Source organism: Meleagris gallopavo, chromosome 16 (genome assembly GCF_905368555.1).
Source record: "Meleagris gallopavo chromosome 16, MGAL_WU_HG_1.1, whole genome shotgun sequence".
Classification (NCBI taxonomy): Eukaryota; Metazoa; Chordata; class Aves; order Galliformes; family Phasianidae; genus Meleagris; species Meleagris gallopavo.
In genome coordinates this window covers 11,759,230-11,775,084 of record NC_139419.1, presented here as the reverse complement: position 1 = coordinate 11,775,084, position 15,855 = coordinate 11,759,230, and the positions used below count along the sequence as shown (strand labels likewise).

At 42.6% G+C, this 15,855-nt stretch overlaps 1 protein-coding gene across 3 annotated transcripts in view; it reads right to left on the bottom strand.

Annotated features, from left to right (window-relative positions):
* The window catches only part of LOC100551382 (interleukin-20 receptor subunit beta), an 83,789-nt gene extending 68,205 nt beyond the window's left edge, over positions 1-15,584 (bottom strand). Inside the window, exons 1-7 of one of the 3 annotated variants that reach the window (XM_019620701.2) lie at positions 15,383-15,584; positions 11,796-11,931; positions 10,865-11,055; positions 7,243-7,367; positions 5,814-5,964; positions 5,230-5,375; positions 1,794-4,573 (exon numbers count right to left, since the gene is read on the bottom strand). In XM_019620701.2, coding sequence (XP_019476246.2) covers positions 4,448-4,573; positions 5,230-5,375; positions 5,814-5,964; positions 7,243-7,367; positions 10,865-11,055; positions 11,796-11,931; positions 15,383-15,449 — 942 coding nt within the window. In that variant the 5' untranslated portion in view covers positions 15,450-15,584 and the 3' untranslated portion in view covers positions 1,794-4,447. Of the gene's footprint in view, positions 1-1,793; positions 4,574-5,229; positions 5,376-5,813; positions 5,965-7,242; positions 7,368-10,864; positions 11,056-11,795; positions 11,932-15,382 lie in introns of those variants that run through there. The other 2 variants (XM_085237625.1, XM_031555823.2) reach the window with 2 other exon arrangements.
* Between the last annotated feature and the right edge of the window lie 271 nt (positions 15,585-15,855).

Below are 15,855 nucleotides of genomic sequence, written 5' to 3'. Positions count from 1 at the left end.
GACTGTTTTTGCCCAGTTAGAATGCCATGCCACAATTAGAAGTGTCTGGTGGTAGCAGTGTCACAGACTTGAGGCAAACCCTTGGTGAATTATGTGTGAGTTCATCCCAAACTGGTCCATCAGGGCAGTTCTCTTGATTTTGATTTCTAGTGAATCAAAGGATATCATAGAGATGTGTGGCTTTGGGGAAAAATAAATGAATAAATAAATCAAATGCTGCTTGTGTCCCAAGGGAAAATGAAGACTTCAGCTTATAAAGGAGGCTAAGAACATGTGGAATTCAGTAGGTCACAGCCCTGTGACCAAAGCCAGTTCTAATGTGGTGCACCTATGTTTCCTGTGGTCAGACTGCTGTGTGAGAGCTGTGATGAGGCTTATTACCTTTCTCCCTCCTGCAGGGAACTACATTCGAGTTCGTGTTCTTAGCCCTCATTCGTTGCCATTGATTATTCCATGTGTCTGGCCCCAGTCACAGCCTCTGGATCCGTTCCTCTCTTCTAGTGCAGAGATCAGAGGGGTCTGTGCCTTGCTGGAGGATGTCCCTGCTGCCCACAGGTCAGGTGAGCTGTCACTCTCCTCCTGGCTCCATGCTAAAGAAACACCAACCAGTTGGACGTACAGCAGGAGGAGGCACAGCAGGCTCTAGCGTGAGCCCAGCACCTCTCTGGTTGGCGCGTAGTTGGCTTTTACCACTGTGAAGTGCAGGTGCACCAGGGAAGCTCAGGCCGGCAGGTTCTTAATTCCTCTACTTTATTCTAGCTGCCTGTCAGACCTCACTCTGGGGCTAACATTTGTGAGGATGAGCAGGATGCCTTTAGAGCTGCTGGCCTGTGCTGTGGGAGCATGTCCTCAGCTGTACGTGTATGTCAGTGAATCAGGAGCATGCACTCTCAGAAATAGCCACTTCTAAGCCAAGAGCTGACTTACAGCCCGTATAGTGAAGGAAACCAAATTAGAGCTCCATGTGCAGTACTTATTTGGACGACTTCACTTAACCTTGCCATCTTTTAAGTCCACTTATACTTATACTTTGATTTAGAGATTTCTGAGTACTTTTATAGTTCTGTTTATTGAGAATCCCACAAGTCTGAATTGAGCTGTTTTGTTTCTGCAGTTGTGTTCTGATAGCAATAGACTTTTCTACGCAAGTCTTTAAATAATAAACATCTTTATGTGCAACCTTTTAAACATTTTTGATCTTTGTAGCACTTCATTTGCAGTATATCACCTTCACAAGAAACTGAAATCAATTTATAGTCCTGAAAAAGCAGTGATCTTTGTTTCTTTTTGATATTTTTTTTTTAAAGAAAATGACAGTATATCAAATTAAAAATCTCAAGGGGAGAGTAAAATGCTGGGTTGTTTATTAATGTCAGCAGCCCTTAAAAATTGCCAGCAGTAATGTACTTCTAAGGAAATATACTTAGAGGAAAAATTAGACTATATTCTAGCCAGTTAGTGTTATGGAACAGGTAATTGAATTTCTTGCCTTCTTGTCAATTGAGTAACATCATGTAACCCTTTTAAAAGTTCATGTAATCAACACTTGATGCTGATCTGTGTTCCACAGGCTGGATGGTTTTTCTTTGAGAAAAGGTCTTACTGACATTTCTTCTGTTCTGCTCTTAGGAAGTCTGCAGGAAAAGGTTGTATTGAGGAATTGCATCCCACAGGTTATACGCAGCTTAAGAATCAAATGCAGTGACAAGGTGATGCATGTTTGTACTTTATTTCCATGTGACACTTCACGAGGAAAGTAAAAAGGAAATTTGTATTTAGAAAGAAATGGAGTCACTTACCACCACCCTAATGGAAATGAACAAAGTTCATCATGGCTTTTTGCTGCGATTACTTGTCTGATCCTGTCTTTGAAATGTGGCATTATGGTCGTGGGAGCAAAATCAGTTATCAAAGGCAGCCGTTGCCATGACTGCTAAGGCACTGTTAACTCTTTAGTGTGTGGAAATGAATGGAAGGAGTGACTGACAGCAGCTCCCTAATGTGGTGCCACTGTGTTTCTATGTGCAGGGATGGCAAAACAATTGCTATTGTTCTGCCCCCTAATCTTCAGGCGTAGCAAAATGCAGCGTGTACTTCAAAGCTGGAAACTTTCCAGGCTCTTTCAGTCAGCATCTCAGATTTGGTTTTGTCTCCACAGACACAAACAGGAATATCCTGATGTAAATGGAGCACAGTCTTGCTAAGATGGCAGCAACACGTAAACAATTCCCTCCTGTCTCTCTGCTGTTGGATTTTTTTTTTTCTTCCAGATATGTCTTTTAAAATTGCCTGGGCATTATTGTGCAATTGTTAAACCACTTTACTGGCAGCGAGGAAGGTCATAAAATCTGCTATTGCAATGAGAGAGAAACACATTCACTATGCTTAACACGCTGCTGGAAAATATGCGTTTAAATAATTTTCCCAATCCTGTTCAAACTAACAAAGCCTTTTCCTGCTTTTTTCTGTTTCCCTGAGCAGTGGCTGATAGTGCTGTAATGCAACAGTGTTGGAGGGGGAAGAGATAGGAGGGAATGTTAAGCCTTTTCAGATAATAGCCGTGGGCTGGACAAGCAACAGGACAATTTCCTTTATGGGAACACCCTTGTAGGGCACACTAGAAACTAAAACACTGAACTCATCCAAACCCATGGAAATAAAATCAGGACAGATGTGAAGCAGGGGAGCTCACTAAACCAGCTTTACCGCCGAGGTCACTGACTGTAAGGCAGATCTGAGCAATGCTATTCGAGGAGGCATTTGACAAAGAGCCCATACCAGCTACGTGCTGACTTCCCTCCTTGCCCACAGCTCCTCACATCACCCAGCTGCTGCTTGTCCCCTGCTGCAGCCCCCAGCTCAGCTGGAGCAGCAGGGACTTGCTGATACAATTGTCTGGAGCTGCTATTATACGTGTGCTTGTAACTCACCATTTCCCAATTAATTAGTGATAACCTGAGCATCCATGCCGAGCCAGATTTGCACAGGTTTTCTTACCCTATATTCTGCTACGAACCCATCGGAGCCAACCTCGTGGTTACTTAACTCCTAGTGACTCGATTCTTGCGTTGTCCAGACAGAAGCTGGTAAGACAGGAACGAAGCAAGCGACTGTGCTGCTCGGAGCGAGATGCCAGCCGGGCTGCGGGGGGTTCGGAAGGAGCTGCTTCGGCGGGGGAGCGCGGAGCTCTGCTCCGGCAGTTCTGCCGTCCTCGCGGTGCTTTGCTTCCACCTGGTGGCCTCAGCTGACTTTGCAAGAATGAAAGTCAAGGCGCGTTCTGTGAGGAAAAGCTCTGCTGTGTTTCATTAGTTCCGCTGGTAGTTTTAAAAGCAGCTCTTCAGATCAAAGCTTTCCCGTACCCTCCCAGCATAAGTCTCTGCTGAGCAGGTGTTAAATGACTTAACCTTCCAGCAACAGCCATCACTGCAGTATATGCAAAAGTACTCTCTCTTATTTCTGTTTAGCAGGACTTTCTCTTTTTAGATTTCCTTCCTGAAGGCAGAAATAATGATAAGCTATCTGGAACAAAATGGTGTCATCAGGTCTGAAACAGGCTGTGATGTGGTCGTGCTGGGATGTTTGATGCATCCTTCCTGATATTTTCCCTCTATATAAACATTCCTGTTGATCCCCACAGCCCTCCTGGACACATAATCAGGTTTGCTGTGCATGATGCAGTTAGTAGCCTGCTTCAGCTGTGGTGCTGAACCATGGGGCTGCCCAACATGCACCCCAGATGGCCCTGACTGCATGCTCTGCATATCTTTCTATCCTTCTTTCTGTTTCTTTCCCCTTTTCTTGAGTCTACTTTTCCCCTGCTTTTTCAGCTCCAGTCACCTCCCACTTAACTCATCATTAACGATCTTTCTCCTCTATGGCATCATACGTTGGTATCTGTCACATGGAACACATCTTTATTTCATGTCTAGGGCCTGCAGCCCTGACAGCATTTTATCTCTGTTCATTTCAGCTGTGTTAACCATGCAAGGAACTCTGACTGGCAGGTTCATTTCTTAAAAAAAAAAAAAAAAATCTGAGGCAAAATTACTGACAGTGAAGTGGTTTAGGACTCAGTGTCTGAGCTCTAAATACGTTGTTCTGGTGAAATGCTGGTGGCTGAAGTGTGGGCTTTGCCTTGGGACCATCGATGTAACCGTGAAGGAAACAAGTTAACCTATCCATAGGTATGGGTATGAAGGAGAAGTACAGAAACTGGCAGTTGTCACCTGGGGTCCTTTCTAGCTTTTCTGTGGATGGATGAAGTTAGGAAGAGGATGAGAGCCGGCCACGTGTTCATACAGAGACTACCTTGCAGCAGATTTGGCTCAAAGAACAGAGTTACTTGTTGGCACTCTGAAGATGCTGAAGCACATTCTGTTTGGTCTGTAGAAGGTTGGTTGCTGTGTGTGTTGTTGTGTTTTTTTTTTTTTTTTTTTTAGTAGGATGCTTAAAGTGTTTCTTGAATCCACAGGCAGAGAACCTCTTCAGAGGGGATCACATGCACCATCAGATCACATTGCTCTGCTTCTTCCCTCCCGCACAATATCAGCTGGGTGGGGGACTCTGGTACTTTCTGTAAAGCAAATTCATTCATTCAAACCCTCTCAGACTGATGAGCCTGGTCTCTTTCTTCTGCCTCTCCCCACAGGCCTCCTCTCATCCTGCCTGCTGCAACCAGCAGAGACCTGGGGCTCAGACCACGACCACAAAAGGTGCTGCCTTACATTCTCACTTAAGACAGACAACACATTTAAGCTACTGCCTTAAATATACTCCTTCTGTATGTGGAAGAGGGTGTTTTAATTACTGGTTGCTCCTCACCAAGGAATTAAGATTTCATTGCTGGTGCCAGAGGACATGGAGCTGTGTTGCCAATGACACAGCTGTTTTGTTTGAGGAGCAGCTGGTCAGCCTGTGTTTTCCAAGCTGCTTCCCCACAAGCAGCAGGAGCATCGTCCCTGTTCACTAGTGCTCTAGGCAGAAGGCAGTGGCAGCCATGCAGCTACCCATGTGGGCTGCCTGATCCTACAATTCAGCTGCCTGCTTGCATGAACTCTTTGCTGCCAGTTTATGAAGCTATGTTGAAAGATTTGCTTGCTCTTTTCCCTAAGTACCAGCTTTTCCATTACAGTGCAATAAGCAAGTTTTCCTATGTATTTGTCTGCTTTTTCTGCCTGCCTCATGATTCGGTGAATATCCAGCGCCCTAAAAACAAAGTGAAAATGTTACCAGTGTTTCTGGCAGGACAGCAATGGGGCAGCAGGAATCCTGGAAGATTCTTCTTGTTTTCCAGGCAAGGAAAGGCAGAGTCAAGGCAGCCACAGCAAAGCCAGCAAAGGACAAAAGGACACTGATGGGCCACATGGTTCTGCTGCCTGAAAACAAGAGAAGCAACAAAATTGTTAGCTTGTGAGAATACAAGTTACTCAGTGCAATCAGACAGCTCTCTGTGGCTGCCCTTCCAATCTGCTCTGGTAAGATTTTTTTGTCACCACACTCGACAGAGGGATACCTATGCCACTGCAGGGGGCTGCACTCCAGATTTTCCTTGGAGAACACATGGGTGGCACATTTACAAACAAGACAGGAAATCTTAGATCACAGAATCATACAATTTTTTGAGTCGGAAGAGACCTTAAATGTCATCTAGTCCAACTCCTCTGCAATGAATAGGGACATCTGCAGCTTGTCAGGTTGTTCAGAGCCTAGTCCAGCCTGACCTTGAAATGCTGGCTGCAAACCAAAGAAGTGCTGCTGGGGTATCTATTGGGCATGATTACAGGACTGGAAGATGCAGGAAGGCTGGCTGTTACCTTGTGCCCTCACGCACTGTGGTTGGCTGAAGCTACTGCGTCTGTTGATTGTCTCAACGTATGTCTGGGCTTTTACGCAGTATTCAGCTGCTGCCTCCATGGTGGCCAGATGAATTGTGGAGCTGATCTCCTTCACCATCTTCTGTTGCATCTGCCATAGACCCAGGAAAGAGAACACCAGAATGTTGGACAAGGACCTAAATGAGAGCAGGAGTTCTAATGTGATGCTAGCCCAGACTTTGCTGGGGGAAAAGAGGAGAATAACAGGAGCAGGTGTTGTCAGAGAGGACTGTGTGAATAGGAAGAGACAATAAAAAGGAGCACAGTGGAGTGCAGACCACATGTGCCAGGAAAAGTAGGAGGGGGTGCAAAGAAAGAGCCATGAGCTTATTGATGGTGGTCAGCCACAACACTAGCACACTACTCTCTGTTTGATGTGGGGTCTGAGTTATTCTGGGGATGCCAATATCCTGCTTGTTCTAGTATGGTGAGATGGGGGTGCAAGAGCTGTGCTGTGACGCTGCGGTACAGAGAGGGACTGGGCTAGTAAGGAGCAAATGAACTTGGAGCGTGCAACTGTAACACACTTCTGCACACTTCAAATAGCAGATGAACCAATCTCTCTTTTTTTCCCCTAATAAATAGGACTCTGTGAACTGAAACCAAGATGAAGTTGCTGTTCCCAATCTGCTAAGACGTGAAAGGAGAGGTAGCAATTAGTTGTTCATAAATCTTGCTGTATTGCAGAGGTAAAGCCTTAGCTCACAGTGGGCCTGATCAGCTTCCACCATCATATGCATATGGATATCTCTAAAAAGCCAGTAGGGCTTTTCTGGCAGGGCCAGTCCTCTCTATCAAAGTATTTTCTTCGTGAAAACATGACCTTGAGAGCCGTTGGTTTGAAAAGATTTCAGGGAAACAAATCAGGTTGATGAGTGCCTGTGGTTTGTGATACCTTGCAAAATAAGTCGTCCAGTGTGACAACTAGTAAAAAGTGAAAAGAATCCTGGTAGAGATCTGGAGGTGTACTGACCAGTAAACCTGGTGTTTGTGACAGTTCAATTGGTAAAAACTATTGTGAAATTTGGAATTAATGTTTAGATCATTAAGATCTTAAATATCAAACAGTTAGCATTTCATTTGTGAAAGGAAATTAGACACAAGTCTATAGGACAAGGTTCATCTCATTTACTTGGATTTCCAAAAAGGAAGGAAATCAATTTCAAAAGCCCAGTAAGCTAATGGCTGTGGAGTAGTAAAGCAGCAGCCTGCAGTGCAGAGGAGCATGGCACATGCTGATACCAGACAGGTGCTCCAGCCTTGCAGCAGCAGGTTGAACTTGAAAAACAGTGCCTGGGAAGTGTTTTTATGCTTTTGCTCTAAGACACGTGGGCTCTCTTTTCATGCCAAAATCCAAGGATAAACTCACCCTGCTCTCCTGGCCCTTCTCCCAGTAGAGAACACAGAACTGAAAAGCAGGTCCCATGTCTTCTAGCTCCACTAGTAAATGATACCCATCTGCTACGGCCTTCATCAGAGGTGGGGTCAGAAAAGCTGCCAAAGGGGAGAGAGCACTGTTATCACATCAGAAGCATATCTTCAAAAAAGTCTGACTGGGCCCAGCTAGGAAAATGAGAGGCTCCTGCCATGGCTGTTTTCCAGCTGCCATCATGAGCACACTAACAATTATCTGGAATAATAGCTGGTTTCTTCGATGGAGGAGAAACCTCTCTGCCCTGCTTCCCAGCTTGTCTAGATTTTGCAGCAGCTTGAGCAGGGGGAGGTCTGTGACTGGCATTCTGAACGGGAATTTGGCAATAGCTGACTAGCATGGACTTGAAAGGTTTTTAATTTTCTCCAGTGGATGAAGCATCTGGCCTGAGGGTCCCACGTGATCAGCAGCAGAACCAGCTGGGCAACCAGAAGTTGAGACACCACACCAGGCCAGTTCTGCTTTTGGGCATTAGCTTGGTGCTAGCACACAGAAGAGGAGCTGTGAAACCACTGCTCCTTCATGTGAATTTTGGCAGTTATTCAAAGGTGGAGGAGAAAGCAAATAAAGCCCTGGGATAGTTCAGTCTGTTCACACGAATCTTCATTATGTTTCAGTATCTGCTTTTAGAAGGACTTGGGTGTGCTGATGACCTGCTGTGACATGTTTTTGTAACTAGTATGCAAGTAAATCTGTTGGTGATATGCTTAATGCTTACTTTCATATTCAAAGCTTGGTTTGGTCTGGGACTCTGCTGTGAGGAACAATCAGAATCAATCAAGCATGGATGAAACTATGCACTGTACATTCATGAATTTAGAATCAAGGGAATACAAACATCGTATTTGCACTACTTACCCATGCTATTCCTTAGCACTCTGTTGTAGCTGAAATTGGTTTCAGCCCTCTTGCTTTCAAGAAAGGAAGTAGAGCATACAGAACATACAGAAGGGATGTTCTTAATAGAATTTGCTCTTACACAAAGTGAATTGCTGTTGATGCTGAACAATATGAAAATATGAAATCAAAGTGTGTTTATGATGAATGTGCCACAAAAATGAGGCTTAGAAAACTACTTTGTACTTCTAAATTGAAAGCTGATATTATGCTTAACATGATGTCTCGAGGAAAAAAAAAATACTAACACCATTCAGAGGTTAAAAATAATATTGGGTATTAACAGATGAATATTGCTAAGCCACAAATACTAACCAAACATGAGTGTTTACCATCTATCTCTTGTGCTCGGGAACTGAAGTATCAGATCTATGACAAATGAAGAACTAAAATCAACTACGCTGTTAGTTCCACTTAGTTCCACTGTTAGTTAGCTTAGAGAGAGGATTGCCCAGAGGTCTCTAAGACACAGGACCGAGCTGTCAAATACTTCACAGTACTGGGAAGCCTCTGTGATGCCTTATCACTTAGAAAAGGTGTGAATGGAATTCCAGGTGGTCACTCTGGAGATCTTGCAGATAGATTTTGACACAGGCTATCTTTATTCTTTACTGTGAATGTGAAAGGGCAAGCGGGTTCCCTCAATGGACTCATTTAAATGTAAAGGCAAATTGTACTTGCTATGTGAGGTGACCTCTGGGTACTGAGGAGAGCTACAACCAACTGAACATGGCCAGATTGGTGACAGCAGTGTGGGATCTTTCCTTCCTGAGTTCAGAGATAGCTCTGACCACATAGATGGGCTCTGGCTGAAAATGAGTCTTAAAATGACCTACAGACTGTATCTGCCTGAGATCCCACCTGGCAACTAGGTGCCAAGGTTGCCTAGGCCTAAAGCCAAGTAGACTCTGGGTAGTCTGTTCTCAAAGAAAGAGGATTAAAATCATAGGCAGGAAAGGAAGTACCTTGTTGTGCCATGTCTTCCTCAGTGTTGGTTTTAGACTTGATATCAGACTACAGCAGAGGTAATGAAGGTGCCAGCTGAAAGAAACAGGTTATGGAACAATGCTGGTGAGGAGCTGGAGGGAGGAGGGAGCTGGGATACCGATAAACATATGTGCAGCATACCATCTGCCTTTTGGTGACCAAAAAGGGAACTGCCCAAAGCCACAGTTCAAATCTTAGGAGGTGCTGATGGCTCCAGCAGTTTGGGGAATGAAAAATTCTGGACTTTACAAAGGTCCTCCATAGTCTGCCATGAGTCCTTCAGCAATGCTGTAGCTGGCAGGAGCTGATGAGGCAGAGCTGCTTACAGAAAGACAAGATGCTCCAGATAGGAGCAGACCAATGGGGCTAATCTGAAATCCTGAATTGTTGTTTCAAACAATGTCTGATAATCTGCTGTGGACCTGATAATTTGCTGTGGAAGACTGTAAGGCCCTTGAATGATTGGGGTCTGTTGCATTATGATCAAAGCTATAGAAACCCTCAGAAGCCTGATTATCATCCTTCCTGAACACTTGTGAGATAATCCACTCTATCAGTCAGGGCATGACAAAAGAACAGATTTTCCAATTATATTAGCTAGCTTTTAAATACGTTCGATGGGGAGTTTTGATTGAACTGAAGAAGGAAGCTGTATAACTACCAGTGCATGAACAGTTCGAATCTCAGGATAACTGCAATCTCTGGCACATTAGTATCGTATTTCATGATAACTAGGAAAGATCTGATGCCAATTGTAGCTGCTGTGTCAAAATCATAATTTATCCCCTGATAAAAAGACTGCTCCGTTCTGAGATCTGCTTGGGAAAAGAGATAACAAGGAAAGTGAGAAAGTTGCTGTTCTTGTCCGTAAAGAGAGTTAAGCTAAGGAATATCCTTCCTGTGTCTCTGCTTGACAGCGTGGTCTGTACTCAATTCTGTGCTAACAGCTCCTGGAAAAGGGAAAGATTTATCATCCAAAGCACCACCTAGAAATCACTGCTACACCAACAGACACGCTCGGTATTTCATGTGGTATTTCTGAGGGGGCTGCTTTGACTAAATGCTCTCTGAGGGTGAGGGCTGCTTACTCATGAAGCAGTAACTTCCAGTGATCCATGAATGTTTAAGGTCAGCTCTGGCTTCAGACAGGCAGCTTCATCTGACAGCATGGTTGGAAACAATTGTGCCTTGAAGGGAGCTGGATTTCCAGAGCAGTGCAAAGCAGACAGAGGATGACACGGGTGTTTTCTAGAGTATCTGCTTCTATAGGATCAGGTTCTGGACCCTAAAAATAACTAGGCTAAATGGATTAGATAGAGCATTGATAACAACCCCACTTGATCAGTACTCCTTGAAATCAGCGGCAGGACTGGTCAGCCTGCTAAGAGGAATGCCTGGACTCTTCTTAGCTTTCTTTGAAGCCCTTGAAATTCAAGCCCTGGTAAATATTGCCCTGCTTATGGAGGGACTGATATCCAAGACCACGGCGTGACCGTCTAAGAATGAAACGTCCCAACCAAGCACGAGAAGAGTTGAGAAGTAGGATGTGCTCTGTCCATTTATGGGCTTCAAGTCACATGTACAATACACAGACGTGCATGAGAGCTAACTCTTATTATCAGACATCAAGAAATGAATGTAACTGGTGCAGCTTAACACAAATGTCAGGACTTACTTGTATTTCGAATGAAGAAACCTTTCAGGGTGCCCCACTCTGATCTTTGAGCACCAGTATCTGCCCTTACGCGCAGGTTATAGGCCACGGTGGCTGAGATATCCTCTGTGATATTACATGCAGTGACTGTGATGAGGGAACACTCACAGATGGGGATCCAGCTCTCATTAGCGTACTCTCGTTCATACTCCCTAGGGAAAAGAAAGCAAACAGGCAGCATTCTGATAGGAGGTATCCTTGTCGCATCCCCTTTAAGGCTGGGTTAAGGCTGCTATGCTAGTTCTTTCCAAGTAAGACCAGCACTAGAATACAGTTGGGTTGGATTACTGGGAGTTTATAAAACCAGTATGAATGTATTTTAGATTTTATCTAGAGAAATTCTAGAGCTAGCTTGTTCATCAGCCAAAAGCATCGTGGGGAATAGCAACCCAGAGTTGATGCCACAGATGCTGCCCATTCACTTGATTATCCCTGATGAATCAGATTTCAAAGGCCAAACTATGACATAAGTCACAGCTTGAGATAAATAAGAATCTTGTATGCTTTCTGAAAAAAAATAAATGTATATAATATGTTTAAAGGAATAACACTGAAAAAAATTCAAGCCTTTTCTCTTTCCTTTTCTAAATAAACTTCTGCTAATCTTCCTAATTCTCTAGACAGAGGCAGTTTGCATACATGGAGTTAGTGCATGCCTTGGATTATGCAGCTCTTTCTTAACAACCAGCAGTTGATAAAGCCTGGTCTGTAAGCAATCTCAGAATTAGACCAAACGTGAGTATTCTTCTTGCTCACTATTAACAGTGCTTTCTCCTACACTTGTGAGCTGAACAGTATTCAAGAAATCCAAGTAGTGTGAGATTGTAATTGGTGTTCAAAGAGCAAAGAAGGAAAAAACCATAACTAAAACAAAACAGAAACCAGAAGTTACCCCTGAAACTCAACAGAGTATCTCACAGTTTCTCCCTGGACGGTCACAGGGCTCCACATTAAGAAATGTTTCATGTTGGTAGAAAGAATAGAGATATTCTGAGGTGCTGGCAGCGAAGCATCTTCACCTAAAAGTCCTAGCAAAAATGAAACAAAGAAAATAAATCTATATGAACATACTAGAAAAAAAAAAGTAAAAGAATTGTGCAAAACTGTGCTTTGCATCAGAAAAACTCTGCATTTTGACACTGTCATTTAAGTGTTTGTAGGTATTTCACAAAGAAGAATGACAACCAAAGAGCAAGCCACAGAACACTTAGCTGCCTCTGCTCACAGAAAGGCAAAGCATGTCTTTTTGTTATTTCAGAGGTTTTAAATATATAAAGTAGTGAGAAAAGGCAAAGCTTTTAGAAAGCGATCCAATTTATTTTAATGAAGCCAAATAACAGATACTCTGTTATGCTCCACAGTCTGTTCCAATGAACAATTCTCATCGTGGTTTAAATGTACAATTTATTTCCAGGCTTGGCTGGACTGGTCATTTGACGATTCTGGCTTTAGAACAGATTTTTTCGTGTTTCAGGATTCTAATAATGTAAGTGCTTGTAGGCTGTAATCGAATTACCTCATTAATTTCTTGGATAAACTTATTTAAAGGACTAATGAAGTTAAAATGTTTCTCCTGAAGATCAGCAAAGCCTAAGTTTGGGATGATGCCTACAACACAGATTTTAGATTTTATCCTTTCACTTATCCTTTCTATTTTAATGTAAAATCCTTAGCAAAGGTTGGACAAGAGCACAAGAGGAAGGCTTCCCCATGAGTACACCCTTCACAACATGATAAGAATGGTCATATCTCTGTTCTGCTGTTTTCCAGTCCCAAGAAAATTGTTTCCCTTGTCTTTCTCTTTTATTTTTTATTTTAATTTTTGAAGTTATTTTTAAAATTTAATATAACTTGCAAAAAAGGGTGCTTTTTTAAAGCTGTGATTATAACGCTACCAGTTAACGTGAGTTGTTCTACCCAAGATCAAAACCGAGTTGACAAGTCCATGAGCAATGTTTTTGTGGTGATTATTCTTTTAAAGCACTGCAAAAACACATTTTTCCCCTTATAATATTCCCCATATTCGTAGCTTATGATGTGATACTTTGCAAGATGTTATTTGAATCTGTTGACATAATGGTTGGCCTTTCTTTAAACTGAATGACAGAGATCTCTGGGATGAGATGATTTCTTCCTTGGCATTCAGATAGTGAAAGACTTGCTGTCTGCTATATCAGCAGTTCTGTCACTTCTGTCTGGTTGGGGCTCTGTACTATTGTCAAGACACTTTTCAACTACAACAACAACAAAAAAAAACAGATTTTTTTTTTTTTTTTAATGTCTTTATTGCCTTTCACTTTGCAGCTCAGGGATTCGTTTGGTCTCTTGTTCAATTCTCTATGCTTCTTGACGCTTAGGCTGTTTGCTACTGCTATTCCTTGTACTCTGGGTTCCCATGTGAATTTCTGTAGTTGCAGCATCGAGGTGTGTGAATTACATAACAGACTTTAATTACATGACCAGGCACCAGTTTTTCTATATGACTCACACACGCAGTATGATGTTCCAGGTCTGAACAGAGGTGGATATATAATCTATTGTGTTCAGAGATATGGAATTTCTTCTTACTATATTGTATTTACCTTTTGATGGCCCTTAAACTATTTTTTGTCTAATTGAGACCAATCTTGATTTCCTGACCGTACTTTGCTTACTACACTGTGTTACTTGACTTTGTTGTTGACAAAATCTGTGATTGTTCTCCTATTGGCACAGTGAAGCCTGTAAACAAATACGTTTAAAAGTGGGAGGAAAGATGATTGTAGGCTGTACAAACAGAGGAGGCACGAAGTATGAACAGTGAAGTATGCTGTGTCAGTACTAACACATTCCATTATCTTTAGTTATTTTAAGGGAGAAGAAACACCAGCCACACAATGCACAGGAGACAACTGGGCAGAGAAAGCCAGCAGGACCCAGAGATCAGAGATTATCCTTGGGCTGCTTACTGCTTCCATTTGGTTTTGTATTCACAAGCAATACCAGTAGCAAGTAGCTGCGAATAGCAATAACAAACACAAAAGCTTTATAGGAAGAGGCAGGCTACAGTCTTTCAAGCCCGGGTACTTTTGGACAGACATCTCCAGTCATGCCATGGAAAAGACATTTCCATATTACTCTGTAAATACCATTTTTGCCTGCTACCCTATCAGTAGTATATTCTGTTTGTTGTATGAAGAACTGATTTCCAGTTACAATGGCAATGATTTTCTTGAACTTTATTTTTAACATTTTTCTCCTTCTATGCTCAACTTAGGGAATCTGTGGTTAAAAGAAAGCAGTTTCACTCTGGAGCACACAGTACGTTTATCTTTCTTGATTTTCATTTTAAAATGCCTTAAGTAATGCTGACAAATTTCCTTTGCTCTGCAGTAGATTTTGATACTCTTCTTTCTCTGTTTTTTTGTTTTTGTTTTTTATTTTTTTGTTTTTTTTTTTTAAATGAAAGAGTGTTCTTTGCTCAAAAAATACATTAGGACACTTAAGTCTTCATGTTTTACTCTGAGGCCAATGGAACAGGGGAGACAGTGTGAAGTTATTCCACCTTTCCCCCTCACTGCCTCTCACAATATGCACATGGGTACCAGCCTGGGCATGGCTGTCTGACACTACAGATACAAAAAAGCAGTAAAAATTAAAATGGATTTTTTGAAGAATAGTTGCCCAGCTTTGTCATCTTTTAAAAATATATATGTTTGTCACAGTCCTCCTTATTCCACAGAATAAAACTGCAGAAAACACACCACTTGGAGCTGAGGTAGTGTTTTTCCATATTAAGAAACTAAGATTTATAAATAATGATTTAAAGTGTTCTGCTGGCCAAGCAAGCTGTAAAATTACTTTTTCTGGCAGAGAACTTGAATTCAGGAGCAAAGAAGGAAGTTTTCAAAGACATCACTGAGCAAAATCTGAGTACACCTGCAAGTTGTGCTTCCTTTCTGGAGGACTGACCATTGCAAGAGCACTGAAGAGTAATTAGGAGACCAGGCGTATCTAGGTGATGTGCTTGGAGACAAGCATCTACTTGGAGAAGCAAATTGAAAAATGCACAACCATCTTCCAGGGCAAAGGAGATTCTCAGTGAACATAATTGAGCCAGTAATTAAAACTTTCTAACTCCCTGACCCTGCATTCACACTACAGGTAGTGTGTTCCCCTGTGCTCAGAGATAATAGCAGTTAAAGAGGACTTGCAAGTACAGCTTCTCATGGAACAGAAAAAGCAGAGGCAAGTACAGTATTAATTTGTCAATTTCCTTCAGACTGAAACTTCCCCTTAAATTGCAGAATCACCTTCTAGAATGTAAAATATATGGATTGTCTTTTTCTTTTACTTTTAGTAATTAAAATTCAGAGTCACCTGACTGCATGCTGCATTGCTTTGCAGAGACAGGTTTAACAGAAGGACAAAAGACTGTTAGTTCCTCACAATCCCTTGGTCATTTGGCTTCTGTTAACTGAAGCTTTTTCAGAGGTTTACCTGTGAGATCAGGTGAAATCAGAGTGCAGAGGACGAAGCAGATGAGTTTTAGTGGCATTTTGCTCATGCCTGTTGCCTTTTCCCATATTCATACCCAGGTGTGCAGCTCAGAATTTTCCTTTTCCGAACGGAGAGCCGTGCCTGCCCCAGACATGGTGAACTGGGGAGTATTGCAGACACTGCTTCTCTGCCTGCCTGAGCCCATGCTGAAGACACACGTGCATGGTTTGTGAGGGTGTAGTCAAAGGAGGGGCAGGTAATTGGGTGCCAGCATTTCTTTACAGGTCCCTGCAACCACTCACCTAGACAGCACAGCACTGTTTCACCTAGTGATTATATGCATTAAATCTCACTGTGAGGAGGAGGAGATGGGATTAATTGGATATTTCCCTATAGTTTATACAGCTGTATATGCTCAGCCTCCAAGCTGGGTAAATCCAGATGCTTTCAAGCACCTGGAAAGTTTCCCAGTG